The sequence below is a fragment of the Ascochyta rabiei genome, chromosome 1 (assembly GCF_004011695.2).
Source record: "Ascochyta rabiei chromosome 1, complete sequence".
Lineage (NCBI taxonomy): Eukaryota > Fungi > Ascomycota > Dothideomycetes > Pleosporales > Didymellaceae > Ascochyta > Ascochyta rabiei.
The window spans coordinates 2,327,203-2,349,633 of record NC_082405.1 but is presented as its reverse complement, the minus strand read 5'-3'; the positions used below and the strand labels follow the sequence as shown (position 1 = coordinate 2,349,633).

General features: G+C 43.6%; 3 protein-coding genes across 3 annotated transcripts, besides 26 other annotated features; 1 reads left to right on the top strand and 2 right to left on the bottom strand.

Annotated features, from left to right (window-relative positions):
* Positions 1–1,505: 1,505 nt before the first annotated feature.
* On the bottom strand, positions 1,506–3,170 carry EKO05_0000692 (uncharacterized protein; the record flags this gene model as incomplete). Its single annotated transcript, XM_038936873.1, has 2 exons — positions 1,506–1,899; positions 1,951–3,170. The coding sequence occupies 2 exons, from the start codon at positions 3,168–3,170 to the stop codon at positions 1,506–1,508; spliced, it is 1,614 nt and encodes a 537-aa protein (XP_038803233.1).
* Positions 3,171–3,789: 619 nt separating this feature from the next.
* EKO05_0000691 (uncharacterized protein) lies at positions 3,790–6,411 on the bottom strand (the record flags this gene model as incomplete). The annotated part of the gene is made up of 2 exons (XM_038944767.2): positions 3,790–6,248; positions 6,306–6,411. The coding sequence occupies 2 exons, from the start codon at positions 6,409–6,411 to the stop codon at positions 3,790–3,792; spliced, it is 2,565 nt and encodes an 854-aa protein (XP_038803232.2).
* A 343-nt stretch (positions 6,412–6,754) lies between these two features.
* On the top strand, positions 6,755–9,305 carry EKO05_0000690 (uncharacterized protein; the record flags this gene model as incomplete). Its single annotated transcript, XM_038937024.1, has 3 exons — positions 6,755–7,007; positions 7,057–8,316; positions 8,365–9,305. 3 exons carry the CDS (start codon positions 6,755–6,757, stop codon positions 9,303–9,305), a joined length of 2,454 nt encoding a protein of 817 aa, XP_038803231.1.
* Positions 9,306–10,325: 1,020 nt separating this feature from the next.
* Positions 10,326–10,384: a dispersed repeat.
* Positions 10,385–10,615: 231 nt separating this feature from the next.
* Positions 10,616–10,676: a tandem repeat.
* Positions 10,677–10,682: 6 nt separating this feature from the next.
* Positions 10,683–10,741: a dispersed repeat.
* A 222-nt stretch (positions 10,742–10,963) lies between these two features.
* Positions 10,964–11,019: a mobile genetic element.
* Positions 11,019–11,043: a tandem repeat.
* Positions 11,023–11,188: a mobile genetic element.
* Positions 11,189–11,216: 28 nt separating this feature from the next.
* Positions 11,217–11,934: a dispersed repeat.
* Positions 11,253–11,338: a tandem repeat.
* A 5-nt stretch (positions 11,935–11,939) lies between the features above and the next one.
* Positions 11,940–12,060: a mobile genetic element.
* Positions 11,941–12,108: a dispersed repeat.
* Positions 12,105–12,456: a dispersed repeat.
* Positions 12,143–12,467: a mobile genetic element.
* Positions 12,463–12,676: a dispersed repeat.
* Positions 12,570–13,171: a dispersed repeat.
* Positions 13,100–18,287: a mobile genetic element.
* Positions 15,436–15,554: a mobile genetic element.
* Positions 15,436–15,557: a mobile genetic element.
* Positions 15,439–15,557: a mobile genetic element.
* Positions 15,778–15,890: a mobile genetic element.
* Positions 18,278–18,281: a direct repeat.
* Positions 18,282–18,484: a long terminal repeat.
* Positions 18,282–22,431: part of a mobile genetic element that runs on past the window's edge.
* Positions 18,283–18,764: a mobile genetic element.
* Positions 18,330–18,375: a tandem repeat.
* Positions 18,767–19,307: a dispersed repeat.
* Positions 19,501–22,431: part of a mobile genetic element that runs on past the window's edge.

The window sequence follows — 22,431 nt, the reverse complement described above, 5'->3', positions numbered from 1 at the left end:
GACGGGCATCTATTGTTTGACTTACATTTCGGCTTCAGTAGCCTGGAAACCCCTTGCGAACCTTCCAGGTTTCCAGATTGAGAACGACACTGTAAGCAGTCAGCGTTGTCTTGTCTCGTCATATCGAGCTTATGTACCAGATCCACAGCCTTTGGTGCTGCTGACATTGACGGTGCATCCGTTCAAGAGCTCGCCCTTGATGTTACAGGCGTCCTTGGACCAGTTGACAAACTGGCGTGCGCCGCCATGATTCTTAGGCTCAGACTTTCGCCCATGACAATCTCCGACGGTAGAGCTATGGGCGGTGAGGAAGCAGCCGTGGATGCCTAGACGTTCTGATAAGTATTCTCTCGATCAATTGTTATGAGCTCGTACCGGAGACGAGCGCTGCCGCAGTAAGCAAGATGGAGGTCTTCATTTTGCTGCTAGATGCTATTGGAAGCAGTTTCTGATCTTGTTCGTTATGATTCATTTAGCAACAGAGGTATCGCCTTATATATTGTTTCTTTGGAGATCCGAGCAGAGACTTTCTCTTCTAAGGCCCATAGCTCGCCATCTCTGGCCCTGACTGAGTCGACGCACACATTGCAATTTCTACTCAAGGAGAGGGTTTGAATTCGACCGCGTGGTTCAGATTGATTTCGACGCAAGATGGTCAAGCGGTTTCGAGCGTTGCCGCTGTGTGACATGCTACCGTGCAGATGTCATTGGCTTGACACACTCAATGGCTGTATGAACCAAGTGGCATGAAGGCGCCCTGGTTATATTGTGATTCGATCCTCATATCATTACATTAACGGAAACTGCCAGCGGCAACAGTGACATGAATTGATGCACAAGCTGTTGAACGACTCATGGACAGTGACGCATCTCGGTCCATCTACATCCGGAATTGAAGAAAGATTATATTGAGCAAGCAACGCTATTTCTGCTGATTTGAGCGGTCGATTGCTTTGGAATACTGCTATCAGGGAAGGCAGTGTTGCTGAGCCTGTAGATGGCCGGATTTCGCAATTCTATTAAAGCTTGAGCCTGAGTGTGCCGTTCCCAGTTCGCTTTCACCTTGGAGCTTGCCAAGTCTGAAACCTAATTGACGTTGTAGCTGATGTTGATGCTCCGCGAACAGACGGTTACACCAGACGCAGCGAGTGTAATACAGGCAATCAGTGAAAGGAGCAACATAAGTACCATCTTGGCTTAGAAAAGTACGTAGTGGTGTGCTGTCTGGATAACAAAACATGAGTGAAACTTCAATGCTAAGGCCTGCTCCTACGTAGATGTAAAGCGGGTATTCGTAGCTCTACTAAATTGGGAAGTGCTAGTGTAGACACGAGCTCCCAGACTGTCATGCCGAACACCATTCTTCGTCTCGGAGCAACGACAAGCCCGGAGGGCAATATAAAATAACATACTTATGGCAATAAATCGAATAAAAATGCATCAAATCTCGTAGTATTGATGCGGAGTACGTTCCGGGTCGTTCCATGCAGGTTGAGTTTCAACACTTAGCATTTACCCGTAGCAACAGTTCTCATTGTTGCACCCTGCTTCGCCCTCCCATCTGCATACTGCTGAAAGTTCCTGACTGGGATGTTCTGCGAATACAACCAATCGACCTCGTCCGTTGTGAATCCATGCAGATCCGGTACCAAGAACCACGATCCGATGAGCAGAAGCACTGAGCTCCCCATGAAGACGAACCCAGCGCGGCTGCCTAGGTTGCCAGCATCGGTGTTGTACATATAGGGTACTGTAAACGTAAAGAGCCAAGTGACGGTGGCGTTCGAAATTACACCGATAGACTGTGTCTTTGCTCGGAGACGATAGGAAGAGACTTCGGCGGTAATGACCCATCCGATCGAGGTTATAGTGAGTAGTTGCCAGGCAATGAGTGCATTCCTATCACAGAAGAATTAGTACTGTCAAGTGATCTATCAATCTGCAACTTACATCAAGATGGCGACGGCCCACAGACTGCCGTTCGACTTTAAGTAGTAGAGACTTCCAATAATCGCGAGGACCAGGATGTTGATAGCGACGCCCGCAAGCCAGATCGAGCGACGACCAAACTTCTCCATGTAGAACCAACTGAAGACGATTGCGATGATAGCTAGACCGAAACCACCGATACCTACATCAAACGCATGGACTGCTGGGAGGCCAGCGATGATCAGAAAGTAGGTGTTCTGAGACAACAAGGATGCGCCATTGAGTCCAGCAGCAAGGAAGAGCCAGAGGACAGTGAATGTTCGCTTGAAATTGGTTCCCTGGAATAGTTCAAGATAACCTGCGTTACCATGGCCCTCGGCTTGCGAGCGCTCTTGCTCGACTTGCTTGCAAAGCACTGCAAGGCGTGCGTCGATATGGTTATTAGAGCCGTAAAGGCGAGTCAACGCTTTCTTAGCAGCAGTGATCTTGCCCTTCTGCACCAAGAAAATCGGGGACTCGGGCATGACAGTGAAGGCTAAGCCTGCTGCGACGGGCCAGATCCACTGAAGTGCAAAGACACTACGGAAGGCCGAAGGTGATATGTTTTCAATGTAAAGTCGGATTGTGACCAGCCCAAGGGCTTGCATCAACACCATGAAGAGGACGATACCGGACTGGATGGGACCCCGAAGACGGAGTGGGGAGATCTCAGATGCCCAAGATGTGGCGGATGCGAAGATACACCCTATGGCCAAACCGTTGATCATCTTCCCGCCCAAGAGCATGCCCCGGCTTGTGGCGGCGAATTGAACCCCAACGCCTACGACTGAGATACATGCGGCGCCGACACATGCCCATTTACGTCCGATTCGATCAGAAACGAATCCGATACCAAAGCCACCAATGGCTTGGAGCAAGTAAGACATTGCAGTCCACATAGACGCCCAGATCGAGGGCACGAATAGAGATCCTGTCGCAGTATGTTCGCCGAAGTAGAGAAGAAAGGCCGGCATGGAGATGGATGCTCCGTTGATAACGCTGTCGTACCCGAAAACTCCTCCAGCTAAGAATGCAGCAATCGAATGGGCCAAAATAAGCTTGTGCGACATGGCTGAAGCCCATAGTGAACTGTCCCGGTCATTCTCGACGAGGCCCTCGCCGAACTGTAGGTCGCTGTCATTCGCCACATTTTCGATCATGGTAGCGCTGGATGCTTCCTGCTTTTCTAGCTCGTCCTTCATAGTGGTAATTAGGGAAAGATTTCGCGATCAAAGAAGAGAGGCGAGGTCGAGCTGCCAACTGGTCGAATCGTGCTGCGGGCTGTCTTGATCAGGCCAAAGTCAAGGGACAGGGCCTCAATATAACGACGAGATCCCGATCATGCCAAGCTGAATTCACAGAGACAGAGTCTGGGGTAGTGTCAAGTTTGATTTGGGGTTGACGCTTACGTGGAGTGTATTCTAGCACCGAGCGACGATCCAAACAGCCGAGTGGCTGATCTAGTGGCCCTGGGTGGACAAGGTGGACTTTGACAAGCTCATCTCGGGTGGACGTCACTGCGCTAAGTATTGCTAAGGGCTAGAAAGCTTTGCTGCAGTTGAGATCGTTGAATCACATGGCACAAGATTGTCTGCCACAAGAACCATCTGATTTACTGCGCTAGAAGGTATCGTTATGCCTTGTGATGCTTGCAATCTTATTGGTCATTCGCTGTCGCACAACGAGAGTTTGTTAGGGTTTGTATTCTCGCTCCTCCCCAAGTACAAAGCCCTTGAGCGGTGGGAAACTGAACTTCACATGAGATGTTTGTTGGAGGTGTACGTAAATGTCGTGATCATGCTACGACGCATTCTCCGGGCTTTACCTGGCCGCCCCGGGATGTAAATGCAGGAGCAATGCCAGGTTCGATGACGCACCCCATGTTCCTAGTTGCACTAAAGACTGAATTGCGTGTCTGAAGACCAATTGAGGCGCATCGACTTCAGAGTCATCGGTAGAATCGTCGTGCGCGAATCCGGCCTGGATGACTTCTAGGACTGCGGGCGACACGCCCGGTTTATCCTGCAGTTGCCGGAGGATGAAACCCTTCTGATGGGCGGATGCTGCATGCGCGAACGACCATACGACGACGTGACACAAGAACAGACCGATCACATCGTACGGGTCACTTTCGCCCTCGTTGCACATAATGAGACTTATACATGTCGCTGCGTCTTCTACAGCACGCGCTGCTTGTTCCGGGCACTGATGGATCCAAGCGGACAATTTAGTTCTGGCTGCTTCAGCGTCTGCAGGTCCAGATCTCCCAAGAGAGTCCTGGATGTCGGAGATAGGAAACACCAAGTACAACCGTGCCAGGTGATACATGATCATAGAACAGTGTTTCAAATGGGATGAAGTGGTGTCTGGGCGACGGGTTTGGTGTGGTAGAACGTATGAGTGTTTCCAAAGCTCCAGCATTCCAAGCAGATGCGCCACATGACAGCTCATATGCGATGAACTCGATGAAATTGTCGATTGCGAGCATTCCGGCTCCTCATAAGTACGTATGACTACGAGAGTTTCTTGAAAGTGGAACACCTCTGACATAGCCACAGTCATGAGTAGGTTGGCGCTCCATGTGTTTACGCTGGGTAGGAGCGCCACGGACTCGTTTCCAACTGGTTGTTCAGGTGCCAATAGAAGCAAAGCAGTGAGAGATCCGAATATAGGGCAGGATGGCTCAGAAGCAGAGCCTAATTTGTTCTTCCAGGACCTTGCAGTTGCGACCGTCCAAAACTCTTCGTCGCATGGACACTCCCACTTCCTGATGTCTGCTGTAGTCATCATGCCATTCATGCCGAGAATAGCTGGAAACTGCGAATCGATCATGTATATAAACCAACGTAATCTTTTGTGGCTCTCCTGTGTTGCCCAGCCTGACCACTGTGATTGCAATGGGTTCGAGCGTGCCAGGTGTGGTACAGAATTCGTATGCCCACGAGTGGTGGTGTGGCGCATCTCATGGAATGGCTGAACCTGCTGATTATGGTCGTTTGGTAGACGTCTGATGTACGTTACCACTACAGCACGGAGAGCCTCGGAAAGTTCGAACGCACGTTTGTTGCCACACCAGAGGCCCATGTAGCATACCAATGCAGCTGCGTAGATGGACAGAGGATCCCGCATGAGACTATTATCTTCTTCTATCAAAGCCAACAGATTCTGTCGGGTGCGATCGAAGACAATGATACCAAACCTTCGTGTATGGCGTAGACGGCTGTAACAGGAACCAATGACAATGATGATGGACAAAAGTGCCGGCGGAAACGCTTCGATTTTCATCGTTGGTTTGTGTAGGACTGGTACTTGAGGAAGGAACTTGCCGAAGAACAAACTGATGAAAACGTTTACCAGAGGCAACTCTGGCATGGTGAAAATGTCTTCGCCGTTGACAGGGTTTGCAGGACGCAAAAATGCGCTAACTCGTGAGAGTGTAGTTTGAGAGATCTCTACTGCCCGATTGATACTTGCGAAGATTGGGTCATTCATAGGAAGCACGATTGGATTCGCTCTTGCGATTGGTTTTGATCGAGGGTCCCACGCAAACGGTAGCCTATCCTCGTGCGAAGACTCATTTGGAGGCGAAGCGACACGGGAGGCACGGCCTGGGAGACTTTCTGGGCGTTCGTTTGGTCGTGGTCTGACCTGCGAGCTCTGTAACAGATCATCACCAGTCTGAAGCGAGATTGCGCCTTCGTCCACAGTAACACTAGGCGGAAGCATATCGTGGCCACGGTCCAAAGCTCCCATAATGTCTAAGGTTGTAGGTTCATAGCCGGTGTTATTCCATGTCTGGAAAAGTGGGCTGCACGCAAGATCTGTCTCACGCAACGCAGCGAAGAATTGAGATGAGAACCAGTCAGAGGTGTCTGCAGTATGATCCAAGTGGTAGTTCCAAGGCCTCGCGAAGGTCGCGTAGTCAAAGTAAGGCTCGTAGTGACTTACTGGCTTAGGCCAAGGACTGTGCACAAGCATCTCGTCAAGCTCGGTGTGAAGCCCGATGTTTGTTGGTTGCCGTGCATCTGGCAAGTTCTCCTCAATCATCGTACCGGTAGCTCTTTGGCCATCGAGAGGTGATGGATCCGGAATAGGATTTTGGTTCCGCGGCAACAGTGACTCTCCGCAAGTTGGTGCAGCTCTTGGGCCCCGCTGGTGTGGTTTCGAAATACCTCTCGCCGACGTAGGCCGTTGATGTAACAGCTCGTGCTTCTTACGGAGATCGCTCCGCGTGAAATTCCTCCCACATGTCTGGCAGCGATATTTTTGGATCAAGTCGTCTTACATCCAAAACTCAATCAGCGATGAACGACTGCCTCTGCGTCGACAGGACTCACGTGTCTTCATGTGCCGAGCCAGATTCTCGGGACGAGTAAAGCGCTTGTAACATTGCTGACAAGATAGCGTCCTGGTGCTGGCCGCAGAACCGTCATCATTGGGCATCGGATGCACTCTGTTCAGGGATGAGTCGTGGAGTTGATGGCGGGTGGACGGGTAATGTCCACCTGAAGTAGGACAGAGAAAGCGGGGGCAGGTCGACGCTAGCCCCTCTCGGCTGAAGTCCACCTTGAATGTCCACCTTAAACGTCCACCTTGAATGTCCACCTCGTACAACACATTGCCCGGGGGTCCCTTTTGCACCGCGTGAGCTTTAGTGTACCAAATGTTCCGCCAGAGTCGCGTCGATGACTTGAAGATGTTGGGGATGCCTCGCGCATCATTGTCTGACAGCGCACGCTCAGAAGCTCGGCGACAAGTGACTTCCTGAACACAGCGGAACATCACGATGCTCGAGAACCCTCTTGTTGAACCTGCGCGCATCTTGCGACACGCTGGACGTGTAATACTCGGGTCAAACGCGTCAAGCTTCACCCTTGAAAACCAGGGAGACATCTCAACCCGGGCAGAAGTTGTCCTCGACTACCAACGATGTGAGGGAGGGATACCCGTTTTCGAGATTGCATGTGCTTCTGGTGCTACCTCTATTGGGGTAAACATAATATACAGCGAAGGCATTGAGGGCATTGATCATGATACTGGTAAACACGCGAACTCAGACATTGAGTAAACTGCGCTGATAGCAAGCAGGCGACGGGCCATTCTTTCTCTTCTCCAATGCCATGGACACATACCGGAATACCTTCATGACCGTTCCTGCGGAAACAAACCCACAGACAACTCGAGCGGTATATGCCCAACGATCGCAAAGATACCAAAAGGTCATTTTGACTACAGCAAACGCATCAATCACGTTTACCAAAATTGCGTTTGAGCGCATCCGGCCCAGCGCGCCCCCAAGATCGACGTTCACATGCTCGAGCGAGCTTCTGAATCGCATCTGGCAAGACGGTGTCAGGACTGTGGATAGGTGTACCGTTGCCAAGGGTGAGACATCCTCCGCTTGGGAAGTCACCGACGAAGGAACCAGAGTCCGTGGCCAGCACTGGGCGCCGTGCCGATTTGGCACACGCTGGGCAGACAAAACAGTGCGATTTCAAGTTCAGATTGAGTCCGGTGGCGCGAGCTGGGCAGTTCACATGGTCGCGAATGGCTTGATCTTCTGTTTGGATGTTGTCGAGAGAGTGCTGTACGCGTGTGAAGGGCTCTCGACTGAGGCCACAATCTTTCCTGTTGCGGAGAAAGGGCGATGGGCACTGGGCGACCTGGATATGGACGCCTGGCTCGAAGTCGAAACGGCCACGCGTGGAAGCACTGTTATTATTTCCGTGCAAGGACGGCAACTTGCTTTTATTGAGAACCTCGATATCAGACCCATCCTCGGCGGAAGCCCAAACAACACTGGATCCGTCGCATTTGGCGGTCCTTGCCAATGGGTCTCCCGATACCGCAAACTCAGCGTGCACGATTCACAAGGGAATGCTTTGTACGAGAACGACTTCCTACGCAAGGATGAACAGCGAACACTAGTCGACTTTCAAGTCGGGACTAATGCGCTGGCTTGTACAATAGACGGTGCAAAGCGCGATCGAGCATGCTTCGGCGGAGACCTCTACGTTATGGGTCGCTCGATTGCGCACTCCACAATGTCTTTCAAGGCGATTGCCGGCAGCATCGAACTACTGACCAGCCACCAAACTGCCGATGGCTATTTGGGGAACCTGTGCCCCATCCAAGCGCCCGTTCACGACACCAAGGAAGAGCCACCAACGTATGCGTTCTACTCGCTATCGTACGCACTGCTCCTGATCGTTGCTATCAAAGACTACTGGCTGCATACGGGCGACGAGAAGATACGGTCGCGGTGCTTGAAGCCATTAGAGAATCTCATGTCGTACGCTGAACAGTTCGTCAGCCAAGGAGTGGTGATTGCGCCACCGCCTCTTTCCAGTGAGCAGGCCTCTTATTTAGACCCCTTCAGCAGCTGACAATATCAAGTGCACTGGTTCCCTCTCGGCGGTCCAGTCTTTGGAGCATCGAGCGCTCTCAACAACGCATACTACGAGGCTTTGCGGGCAATGACGACTTTGTCCACAGACGCGGCCATCAAAGGCAAATACAGTGTGCAAGCCCAAAGCCTGAAGGTCAACATGTTGCGAAACTTCTACGATCCTTTCACTGGCGTCTACCACCTCGACAAAAGCCTTCCAGCGAGCGGGATCTGTCAGGACATCAAGGCCCATGCCATAACACTGGATCTTCTGCCGTACCACAGCGACGACCTCGACCACTTGATCGATCCAGACTCGGGCTTACCTCGCGCGTTTCGCGGCCTCGGTCATTGGGACGTAGCCAACGTCGCCAGTCCCTACGCCACCGGCTTTGCAGTTGAAGCCCTGCTATCTCGCGATCGGGGCGCAGAAGCCGTCAAACTACTCGAACGCGTATGGGGTCCAATGGCCGACACCGCAAGTCCAAACTACTCCGGCGGCCACTGGGAAGCCATGAAGCCAGACGGGACACCGCATGGCCACGACACATCGCTCATGCACGGGTGGTCGACATGGCCCGTCTCGCTGATGCCGCGGTACCTAGCCGGCCTGCAGCCCACCTCGCCAGGCTGGAAGTCTTTCAGCGTTGCGCCAGTTCTTGCCGGCCTGACCAACATAAAATGCGTGCTGGAGACCGTCACGGGCCGCATCGGCGTCGAGCTCGACATTGACGAAGCCAACAGCCACGGCGCGCTGAAAATCCTGGCTCCGTACGGCGTGCGGGCGCGCCTCCACTCACCGCAAGGCTGGGTAATTCAAGGGCCGGAACTCATTGAGGGGATAGGCGAGTGGCAGAAGTTCTTCCTCTCCGCAGCCGGCGACGCCTCGGTTCTGGAGACGAAAAGCGCTGCGCTGCAAATCGAGGCCATTCCCACACCACTCCTGTGAGGGACCCAAGGGAAAGCAACCTGTCCAGCAGGATCGACTCCCTGCTCTCTCGCTTCACATCAATCCGTGCATGATGCGCACAGCCGACTTCGGATTCCGACAACCTCTACACAATCGGTGAGAGCCTGTTAGATTGACCTCCTCTTCCCGCCCAATACCCGACTCATCCCCATGTATAGCCATTAGCCAAAATACGCTTTTCTCTCCAGACCATTTTCACCACATAATCCTCGCTAGAAAGTAACTCCCCACTCTCTCCAAGCCACTGCGATATCTGCAACAGCACAAAGCGCCACAGGATGCAATGCATGATGTACAGAGAAGTTCAATAGTCACGCAACGCTATCCAGCATCAAGCCAGGCCACTATCCCTCACTCTTCCACTCTCTTACAAGCACGACAGACCCCTGTATAGCAATACCGCTACATCCACGTAAGCAATACCACAGAACCAAGAGCGACCACAGTCCACATATATGAATACCCATTTCATTCACTATGTGGTAACTAGCCCTATCACCCCGCTCACCTCTCCTCTCCTCTCCTCCCTTTGCCTATTCCCTCATCCCACAGTTTACTCTCTGTCGCTAGCCAGCTCTAGCCTAGGAAGCACAGGACGTTGAGATAGCAGCTAGCACTTTTTTAATCACAGACATCACCATCAAGCTCCATCAGGCTCTGAGAAGTCTGCTGATGGACACGCAGCAGTCTGCCTGACGTGATGTAGCAACAAGCACTATCCCGGCCCGCGGTGCTTACTTTTCAGACTCCAGAGTGAGTAATGGCGGTATTTGTAAGGCGCAATGAACAGAGAGGCGGTGTTAAGAACTTGACACTTATCAGTAGCTAAGTGAGAAAACTTCTCTTCTCTTATATAAATATATATAGATACACTACTGAGTAGAATATAGTCTTACGATAGTTATTTAGTTACGCTTCTACGCCTTCTACTTTCCTAAGGAACTCCTGTACCCGTCTAACCTCTACTCTGTCTAGTAGATAGCTGTCTAATGCAGTAACTGTAACAACATAGGATAATAGAAGGCTCTAGAATGCGTGTGTATTCGCTGCGAGGTATATAGAAGCACTATGATAGGTAACATAGTGTCGCGCAAGCGAGCGTGTGGACCCACATACGAGGCTCGTTTGCGGTCAGAGCGTATTAGCCGTGTTAAGCCGCTCTTACCTTGGTAGAGCTGGCCACCAGAGCTAAGCCGCTCCTTTAAAACTAAGCTTCTTCTATGTACCTTAGATGCTTTTTCAGCAAGATTATATAACCAATAAACCTCCTTAATATATATATAAGTTGGGGGTTGGGTAGGGGTAGGGTAGGGCTTTGGCTTGGGTAGGGTAGGTAGGGTAGGGGTAGGGGCCATCTGTAACGACGCAGGATGATAGAAGTCTCTAATAGGCGTGGGTATCCGCTACAAGGTGTATGGGAGCACTGGGATAGTTACACAGAGAATTGTTCTATTCCTATAGGTCTTATACAAAAGAATATTTAAAAACTAACTATCTACACCTGTTATACCTTTTATCTTTAGACCTATAAGTGCTAGAAAGAATTAAATGTGCTAAGTAGGAAGTAGGATAGAAGCGGGATATAAAGGCACTAAATTGGAGATAAGTTAGGTATAGGTCTGGACAGAAACCTTTAGAAGGACTAGTGTTATAGACTAGCCTTAGGGTAGGATGCAATAAGGGTCGATATGGTTGATTGATTAATTAATAAATTAATAAGTTTAACGTTCTGTGTGAGTCTAAGACTATATAAGACGAGAGCAGTTAAGCTGCTCTAGTAATTTAAGGAGTGTGTTTGTTTAAAGGGATAGTAAATGTGTGCTTGTAGTCCAATAGTAAGGGCCTGTGCCCTAGGTTGTTAAGAAGAGCTGTTGCCCTGTTAAATCAGGGTTGTGTAGAACTATCCTACAAGTAGGTAATCTAGCAGTTATTGTTTGTTGTCTATTGCTAGCTATTGCTTTTGCGGTAGACAGTCTTTGTATTGTTGTTATTGTTGCTGTTGTTCTTGTTGTAAAGAGTTTGTTTGTCTATTACTATTGCTAGTAATAGACTACTAGGGTGTTTAAGCTGTTACTTAGTTAATTTTGTCTAGGTATAGGAGGTTAGTATAGCTAGTTATAATAGGGGTATTTGTATAGGTGGTAGCTAGGCATATAGACCTACTACTTTACTAAGGCAGTAGGTATCTATAGGCCTAAGGAGAGAGCTGTTGTTTTATTAATATAGTGTTTGTATTAGGAGTAGGTTTAAGCTGTTGCTTAGTTAATTTTGTCTAGGTATATGGGGTTAGTATAGCTAGTTATAATAGGGGGTATTTATAATAAAGTAATAGCTGTGTAGCAATTGCTAGGCAGGCAATAGCTATAGCTAGGAGTCTACTGTTGCCTTTAATCTGTCTACATCTTCAGACGCACAGGCTATTGCAGAGATTTCATCTCAACTGAGACCAGATAACCACTCTGTTCAGCTTACAATAGCCAGCGCGCCTGTTCCAACACCTACACTACAAAACAGACGCTAGAAATAGATGTTAGGAAGGCATGTTTGTAATATTGGGATAAAAAATTGATAGAAATCGACCTTTCTCTAACTATGAAAAGTTGGTGTTTGGTGGGGTCGATATGGTATTGTATCTCTTAAGGGGGTAACACGTTGCGTGTCCTTCTAACATGTCTGTGGGGCACGTGACCATCCCAACTCGCTTAAGGCTCAGACCTTGTCTGAGCCCATAACAACTAGTGCGTTGTACTACCCCCTCCTGTATAAGCAGATTATCCTAGATAACGTACTCCACAGTCGAGCGGATCACACGATCGAGCGGATCACTCTGCCAAGACCACACTAAACCTCCACCCTACTACGTAATGCCTTAATAACAACACTAATATACGCCCTTAAGAGAAGCTGTAATACAGCTTGCGCTTTAGGCTATCTAACAAGATGCAACACTTACACTATAACGCGCTGCAGCTATATATAACACACCTTACAGTACACTACACACTTAATACACAGGGCAACCCACGTAAGCTAATTATACCCTAGATTAATAGAATATAAATTAGACTAAGAAAGATATAAAAACTAAGTTTATCCTTAAGCTAGACGCATAAGGATTTACCTCTTAGCTAGCTGCTGTAGGTGAAAGTATTGCCTAATGCAAGAAGGTGGTTGTCTTCGATAGCAAGCCCTAATGGCTCGCTAAGATTATCTGATATACCCTCCCAACAATTACATGCCTCTAATCCCTAATAGCCCTTTAAGCCATTGCTAGTTAATACCCCTAATAATTACGTGCACCTAAACCCTAATAGCCTTCTAAGCCCTTACTAGTTCACCCTGTACTTTTACTCTACTACACATCTTCTCTACCCTAAGAGCTTAGTCCCCTTAAGCTTACGTCTGCCTCTATCTGTTGTTCTGCCCTTCTATAGCTCTATTGTCTGTTCTAACAGGAGACCTATTAGTATTTGCCTCTAAGCCTCTTTACTTTAAACAACCTCCTAGCACTACCTAGCAGTCTATTAGGCTGTTGCTTAATAGTTTGTATTCACCTAACTACGCTTACTCTAGCATTTAGGCATCTAAGGCTATTATAACTAATTCCTAAAGCCCTATTAGTTTAGGACTTTTAAGAAAGAACCTTATATGTAACCTAATCTGTTTACTATAACAGCTAAGGTAAGTCTAGGTACCTACTTTTTATTTGTCTAGTAAATCTCCTACTTATGTGTTTGTTCGCCTATATTATTAGAAAAGGATAACCTAATAGCTGTTAGGCGCTAGGCCTAGGGGTACCTCTGCTAGTCTTAGCAAGCTACTATAGGGCTAGTCAGCCCAGACTATATAAAGGTGTTAGAGGTTATTACTAATACTCTAGCAATTAGTCTTGTTACTACATACTACGTACCTTAATACACCTGCTATCCTCTTTAACCCTATCCTCCCTTATAATTACTTTATACACTCTTTATATTCTAATTACTCTTATATTATAATTAAAGATAGACTTAAGCTATTATAAGTCTTAAACTAAATTATCTAGGCGTACTGTCTTTAGAGAGGAACTAAGACAACCTACCTGTAGGAGAGCTGGTAGAGCGTAAGGTAACACCTCCCTCTACAGATAAGAAGATACCTTAACAGACACTAAGTGTCTATAGTGCCTTAAGAGGATCTATAGGTCCTCTAGGCAGTATATCTTACCCTAGAATTTATATCTATAGGGCAGCTTTAGCTAAAGAAGGCTAGAATAGCCTAGAAGTAGGTAATTGATAATAAGAGTTAGAAAACTTATATAAATAGTTGTAAGAGACAAAAGACTATAAGGAACTTTCTTCTTTTTATAAACTTAGATATAAATATAATAAAGGAGATCTAGTAATAATCCTATCCTTCTAAAAAGTACAAGAAGAGGTAGAGAAACTATAATCTTTCCTATCTATAAATCTTCTATAACCTAAACCCCTATAGAAGTATATAAAGCGTAACTACGCTAAATATAACTATTAGGAGAGAGATTATAAGGGATACTTCCTCTAATCCCTAGTTAATTTCCTTATAGAGGAATAAAAGATTAACTTTAGTATAAGGTACCTCTTAGAGAACCTAAAGACGTTGTAGCAGGCCTACTGCACAACTAACTACTGTAATTAGCTAACCTAAGAACTAACATAGTAAGAGCTAAAAAGAATTATACTAGATACTCTAGAAACGCTAGCTAAATATAAGTAAGCAGCGTATAAATCCTTAAAGTAATATAAGTAGTAGAAATCTTAGTCCCCTATAGATCTATTAGATTTTATACGTCTACTATAGGAGGAGCTAGGTAACCTATATATACTAGAGCTTTAAGTCCTAGAATATATTACTATACTGCTCCCTAGCATATAAAAGGACTTGTTTCTTATCCCCTATAATTAAAGGGACACAATCCTAAAGGTAGAGGAACAAGCTAATATTATTAACTAGAGACTAGGTTAGCATAGCTAACAGCTACCTAAGAAGACTCTAGCTAAGGGCAAGATAACTAACAAAGGACTACAGAAGCGCTAATTTAGTAACTCTAGGTTAGAAGGGAATATAAAAACCCTAAAAAAGTTATTTAAGTCTAAGAAGTTCTGTAAGGAGCTAGTAAAGGGCAAAAAGGGCTAAGACGTGCTACATAAGACACAAAACGCATACCTTAAGTGCAGAGAAACTAGTTACTACTGCCCTAACTACCTAAAGCTAAAGTTAAACTAGAAAGACCCTACTCTAGATAAGTTAGGAAAAGACAAGAGCCCTAAGAGCTAATCTCCTCTCTTGTAGCCTATATTAAATTATCTAAGGAGAAGAAGGAGAATATCTCTCTTTATAAGGTAGTGTACCTAGAATATATATACCTACTTATAGTTAAAGTATCTATAGGTAATACAGAAAATATAGAAGCCTTAATAGATATAGGGTTATAACTAAACTTAATTTTAGTTCTTCTAGTAAAGGAGTAGGATCTAGAGGTTATACTATTAAATAAAATAGTAGCTAAAGGTATAGGTAGAGCAGAATTACCTATCTATAGGGTAACTACAGCTAAAGTATCTATTATTAACTTATGTAGAAGACAGGAGGTCTAACAGATACCTCTTGTAGTTACAGACCTATAAAGGTACAAGATATACCTTAGATTACCCTAGATTAACTAGACAAACACTAAGCTAAGCTATTTAAGCTAGTGTATACTCTTCTAAAGGAAGAAGTATAGGGACTCTTCTAAACTAGAGAAAATAGCGTTAGAAGATACTAAAGAGTTTAAACGCACTATAAGAAGTCTCTTAGTAGATATTTATATGTGTATAGTGAACTAAGTAGGTATACACAACCTAATATCTGCTAAAAAGGGCCTAATTCTAGAAGTATATTGTAAATATGCGCACTTAGGATTAGAGGATAATGCTTAGGTCCTACTAGAGCATAGAGAGCATAACCTAGTAATTAATATTGTAGAAGAAGCTACTTCCTCTACTAACTGTTCTACAGACTATCTGCAACAGAATTAGAGATACTTAGGAAGTATCTAGTAGAATATCTATAACGTGGCTAGATACAACACTTAAGGTGGCTAGCTAGGGCGCCTATTCTCTTTTTAAAGAAGAAAGACAGTAACCTACAACTGTGTGTAGACTATAGAGGCCTAAACAAGATAATAGTTAAAAACTGCTATCTATTACTACTAATTAAAGAGTTACTAGAATAACTAGCGCAAGCTAAGTTCTATACTAAACTAGATATATATAAGGTGTATTACTGTATCTAAATTAAGGAAGGGGATAAGTAGAAGACTACTTTTTAAACTAGGTATAGACATTTTAAGTACACAGTAATGCTGTTTAGACTTATAAATACTCCTATCTAATTTTAGGCCTATATAAACAAGGCACTAATAGGATTAGTTAATATAACTTATATTATGTATCTAGACAACATATTAGTATACTCTAAGACAGAGGAAGACTACATTAGACATGTTAAGGAGGTCTTAGAGAGGCTTTGCAAAGCAAACCTCTATATACGCTTAGACAAGTGTAAATAGCACTATTAACGCACTAAGTACCTTAGGTACATAGTCTTACCTAAAGGGGTAGGCATTAACCTAGACATGGTTAAAACAATCTAAGAGTAGCTAATCCTGCACACAGTTTGCAATATCTAAGTATTTATAGGCTTTATAAACTACTACTAGAGGTTTATTATAGGGTTATCGAAATTAGCCTTACTATTAACCTAATTAACCTAGAAAGGGCTAAATTTAGCTAAATCTAGTTAAGCAATAAAGAAGAAGGAGAGGTAGCCTCTTAAGCTAAGCAAAGAATCCCTATAAGCTTTCTAGAATCTAAAGGATTTATTTATTAATGTACCTATCTTAGTTTATTTTATACCTAGGAGACAGACTAGGATTAAAGTAGATACCTCTAGAGGCGCTATCTCAGGAATCCTTAGTTAACTAGTCCCTAGGGAGGAGAAGCTAGCCTAATAGAGGCCTGTAGACTTCTATTTAAAGAAGTTAATCTAAGTAGAGTACAACTATAATACCTATAACTAGGAGCTTCTTACAATTGTCTAGAGCCTACAGCATTAGCAAAGATACTTAGACAGTACCTTCTTTAAGATCTTAACAGATTACTAAAACCTAAAATAGTTTATAGAGATAAAGACTCTTAGCTATTAGTAAGTAAGGGCATACTTAGTGTTATCTAAGTTTAACTTTGTAATTACTTATTACCTAGGGTCTACAAACCCTACAGATAGACCCTTACAGTATCCTAATTATATAAGAGAGGTGTAAGACCCCTTATAAAAGTATAATAAGGCTTTTATATAACTGCTTTAGAAGATCCTAACTAGAAGGAACCCTAATGCTCTCCTAGTAGCAGCTATAACCCTTTATTTGTCTGTAAAAGGAAGAAAGGACATAAGGGACCTTAAAAGAGAAGAATTAAGAGAGAACAGTTATACAGAGCTAACAACAGACTTAGACAACACAGACAAACTCTCTAGCACTAAAAAAGAGTTAAGTAATGTTAGAATAGGACAAAATAACCTAAAAAAAGATAATATAGCTAAGGAGAGGCGTATCCTACTTATAAGGCTAAAAGATAAAGTGTAAGTTATTAAAGAACGTTACAATAACCTAATATTAGGACACTTTAGAGCATAAAGGACCTTAGAGAAGATTTAGCACAGATATACCTAAAAGGGCATTAATAAGGATGTATCTAACTACTACTACAACTGCTTAGTATATAGGAGATTAACTACTGCCTAACATAAACTGTACAGGTTATTATAACCTTTACTAGTACTAAGCTAATTATAGGAGGACGTAATAATAGACTTTATTACAGAACTACCCTCTAGTAAGGTGGCTAGGTTAGTGTACAACTTAATACTAGTAGTAGTATGCAAATTAACTAAAATGTTACATTACATACTAGCTAGGGCTAATTAGGATAGAAAAGACCTAGCACACACCTAGATTAGAGAAATTATCTGCTTACACAGCGCGCCAGCACAAATTATCTTAGATTAGGGGCTGCTAATAAACTTAAAGACGTAGGAAACCTTTAACTACTATTTAAACTTAAGACAAGTCTTAACGTTGGCCTATTATCCCTAGACAGATAGCCAAATAGAAAGGTAAAATTAGACTCTTAAACAGTACCTACGTTGCTATTATACTTTAGAATAAGACAATTAGGCCCTATAGATTTTAATTACAGAATTTGCGTATAATAATAGTATTTACGCATCTATAAATATAAGACCTTTCTAGGCCTGTTATAGTATAGATCTAAGGAGCAAAGATTAGCCTACTTTAGCATTAAAAGGTAGAGAATCTCCCCTTATAAAGGAATTAGCTGCTAGAGTTATTGCCTTACAGGCTACCTGTAAAGTAAACATAGAAAAGTTAAATAAGTATTAAAAGAAACACTTAGATAAGAAACGACTACTAGCACCCTTTAAAGTAGGCGACAAAGTACTAGTTTCTAGTAAAAACATTAGGACAGTACGCCTAAAAAAGAAGCTAGACTAGAAATACCTAGGACCTAGGACTATTATAGCCTAGATTAGCCCTAGTACATACATAGTAGACCTGCTAGGAATAAAAGAGATCTATCTAGTATTCCATGTGTTACTGCTAGACCTATATATACTAAGAAGTTAACTTCTAATTATATAGAAACTAATATAAGAACCTATAGTTAAAGGGGAAGAGAAGGTGTAGGATATAGAAAAAGTCCTTAACAGGAGGTAACTAGACAATAGATAGTAGGAATACCTTATTAAGTAGAACAGATTCCCTAACTTAGAAAATTCCTAGGAAATTAGCACAAATCTTTCTAAAGAAGCGCTAAAATAATACTAGAAAATTATAAAGTGACTGCTTAGACTGCGTAATAAGATGTTAAGGTTAAAGTGTAAGGGCACTATAGGCAGGCAATGGAGCAGAGCAAGATGGGACGAATAATAGGGTAATATTTAAGAGATAAGACAAATCCTTAATAGATAAGTCTTAAGGTTTGTGAATATTATATACGTGTGTGGCTAGTAGGTCCCTAGGCTTAGTCTAGGGCCTAGCTAAGGTATCTCCTGGCGTAGGGAGAATACTTATAACAATAGCCCCCCCCTCTTTAAAGGTTTGTCCTAAACTGTAGAGAGGTCTCTAGCAACATTATTAAGCTCTAGAAAAACCTCCTGTAGAGGGAAAAACTTAGTAGGAGAAATGCAGCGCTAGTAGGGGTCTATTAGTTAGCGTCTGTAGGGATAGAAAGCTGTTTAGCACGTAATAGACGCTAGTAATCCTATCCTCCTAACGTTTGCTTAGTAAGCTACTAGGGCAGTGTTGCTGCGCAGCTAGGTAGATAAGTCTTATTTGTAAGAGACTAGCTAAGGCTAAGTCTTCCCTTGTGCCTTTATTAGCTGCTGGTTAGTAAGCTGTTGCTTCTGCTAGATGTTACTGTAAACAACGCCTTAGTAGTTATTAGCTCTAAAACCTATATAGCTAAGGCTATAGGGAGTATAATAATTATATACTAAATAGGTAATATATAAGAGGCATTATTTACTCCCTACATAGCGTACGCGGCGCCTAGCACTAGGCTAAGGGTTGCCCTAGGCGTGCCTGCTGTTTGCTCTCCGCAATCTCCTAAGTAATTAGGTGCCTTAATCCTAAGGCTAAGGCTGCTAAAGGCGTAAGTGGTTAGACGTTGTCTGCCTTGTAGGCTAGAGCAGTAAGTCCCTAACTAGTAACGTCTGCAAGAGGATCGCTAGCAGCCCCTGCAGCCCTGTTCCTGCGCGAACTAGCCTGGGATTTGCTTATTTACAGGGGATCTTGTCTGCATGCTGGCAGTAACAGTAAGCTATTAGCCTTGCTATACCTAGTGCCTTACCTAGACCCTTACGCAGTATAGTCTAGGCTCTAGCGTTTGTTTATAACGTAAATCTTAGGTAAGATTACTAGTTACCCTTCTAGTAGTTAATAGACCTATGCCTAGATATTTATAACAAGAATTGTCTTCCTGTGTAGTAGATTGTAACAGGTAAGAGAGTAGTAAGAGGCTAGGTTGTTACTAGAGAGCTGCTAGGTAGAGGGAATTTAGCGTATATAAGAACTGTATCTGCTTACTTACAGTGCCTTATTATCCCTACACCTTTATCTATATCTACCTTCTAGCCCTTACCTTCTACACTATAATGCCCCCTCTAACGTATATCTCCTGTAAGGCTCTACCTAACTACATCTACTAGCTGCCTAAGAGTATACAGCCTTAGCTGTTGCTTTTACAGTACTAGTGCCGTACTAGCATTACGCACTTAACTACCTTATCTAAGAGTAACCCTAATAGCACTATCTTATCCTTTATCTGTGTCTTTTGTTAGCCTAGTAGGTATAGGCTTTGTAAGGACAACTTTAGTGTATGCCCCTGCTGCGTCTAATTAAAGGAAGGGAGGTGTGTTAAGGTATCTCCTGCGCTTTCCTAGTGTTTACTCCTGCTAACTTTTATAGATTAACCCTGTTTTCTATTATGCCTATAACATGCTTAATTTCTTAATTAAGCGTGCCCTCTGTAAGACAAATAATAAGACAGTTGCCTAAGGTAACTAGGCAACTAACAATAACATAATTACTTAGGCGTAGGTGTACTAGCAAACTACCTATAACTACGCTAAGGCTTATTATAACAGCTTTGTTGCCTACAATACTATAGTTTGTTACTGTATTAATAAGTCTAGTCTAAGCAAGACTAAGTATGCTTAAGCCTGTTAGGTTTCTTAGTTGTACAACCTTAAGTAGTACATTATAGGTGTTTTTCCTCTTCCTCTTTCTTATACAGAGCTAACTTATTATAGGCTGCTATTAGAACTGTTAGTGTAAAGCTTCCTAACAACGTTGTAATTAACAGTATAATTAAGGATTACTTCTAGAAGATAGGTAGTGCTTACAACGCAGAAAAGCGGTAGTACTATTATAGTACTGACCTGCCTTCTGCTGTTTAGGCTCTGTTAGCTCCTTTTAAGCGGTTTTCGTCGTCTCTAACTAAACCTACCCTAGGTAGTTGTTGTTATTACAGCCCCTCCTACGAGATAAGCCCTTCTAAGGGTTGCAGAGGAGCTGCTTAAGCTGCAGTTGTAGTTATAAAGACCCTCTATTCCTGTAATACTTCTTAACAGACTAGTAGATAACAATAAAACTCTCCTCTCCTATAAATGTGCTAGTCTTTGCTAGTAATATATTAGATAGACGCTAGGCCTCCTTTAGCCTCTAGTTGCATAAGTCCTAGGGCTATCTATCCTCACTTTCCTATTAGCTATTTTAGAGTAGGGTTTATAAGGCGGACTTCTAAGAACGTCCCCTCTTTTACTTTAGTTGCACTAGTCTGTTAGTTATAGGGCGGCCTACTCTTAATAGATTACCTGCCTAAGCGTATTAGTAATAATCCTAAAGGATCTTATTACAGTAGTCAAGGTTCTTAAGTAGTTCCTAGGTGGCTTCTTTATTTAGCCAACCTAGCTACTTAACCCTGTACTCCCTTCCCTAGGTAGTAGTATCTCTGTGTAATAGTATACCTTTAACTTTAAACCTATTACTAGGTAAGACGTCTTCTAGTATACTAATAGGACCTAGCTAGAACCTACTACTTATAAGGGGTTCCCTCTAGTACTTAAGAAGTAATACGTTAAATACTGGGTGCACTCTATCTATAGATAGGGGCAGCTTTAGCTTATATGCTAGCTTACCTACCTTCTTAATTACTACAAATAGCCTAAGGTATTAAGCGTTAAACTTCTTTAAAGGATAACTTGTTATTAGGTTCTTAGCCTAAAGGAGAACAGAGTCTCCCTTAGCAAAGTGTTGTTTAGACTGTTTTGTATTATACTACTAGGCGTTGCCCTTTTATACATACTCTAAGGCCTCCTTTACTATTTTCTACATTTTATACTAGTTTAATAGGTAGCTAGCAACCTGCTAGCGTAGTTCTGGTGTCGCCTTGTCCTTATCCTAGACAGTTTAGGGTTTTTGTAGCTAGTGCTTATTAGGCATCCTGTTAAATCCTTTAGGGTCTGTGCTAAAGGCAACCTTTATAGGAGATTCTCTATAAGCAGAGTAAGCTTTAGAGTTATAGGCGTACTTAGCATATAGCAGGAGGTCTACCTAGTTATCCTGTTAGTAGTTTATGTATATGCGGAGGTACGTTTCTAACTTCTAGTTTTATTACTCTATCTGCCTATCTGTCTAGGGGTAGAAAGCTATACTTAATTAGTGGTTAATTTTAAGGTAGTAGCATATATTAGACCAGAATTAACTAGTAAACACTAAACCTTAATCTAACAACAACGTATCTAGTAGTTCTTACTTTAAAAAGCTCTGCTCTATAAGTAGCTTAGCTAGGTGTTAGGTAGTAATTATCTTAGTATAGGGTAGGTACTAAACGTACTTACTAAAGTAGTCTATAAGGACTAGTATAGAGTTATACTTATTCCCCTTAGCGTCTGTTAACTTTAGTAGGTCTGTTATAAAGTTAAAGGAGAAGTACTGCTAGGCTGTGTTTAGCACTAGTAGTAGTGTAAGCAATCCCTACAGCTTATACCTTCTAATCTTATGTAGTTAGCATGTAGGACACCTTTAGATGTACTTATGTACGTCCTTTATTAGTTATAGCTAGTAGTGCTTTCTCTTAAGTACTTTAGCAGTCTTATCTATACTGTAGTAACCTCCTATAGGGTTATTATAATTCCTTAAAAGGATAGTTTAGCGCAGTGTAATATTATTAGGAATCTAAACTTTCCTACTTCTGCGTAAGGTCCTACTAGGGTTAACCTCCTAGTAGTGCTATCCCTTCTTTGCTTTGCTGTCTGTCTAGGCTGTTAATAACTAGTTCGCAGGGTATGCTGCGTCCTGTTGCTAGACTTGCTTAATAAAATCTATTAGGAGTTCTAGGGTTTCTAAGGCGTAAGCAGAATCTCTCTGCGTAGCTTTGTTTGTAAGGTGTGTAGGAGCACTAACTCTGTTGTCTAGGCTACAAAGGAGAGCTTCTGCGACGTTAAAGTCTGGTCTTCTGGCTTT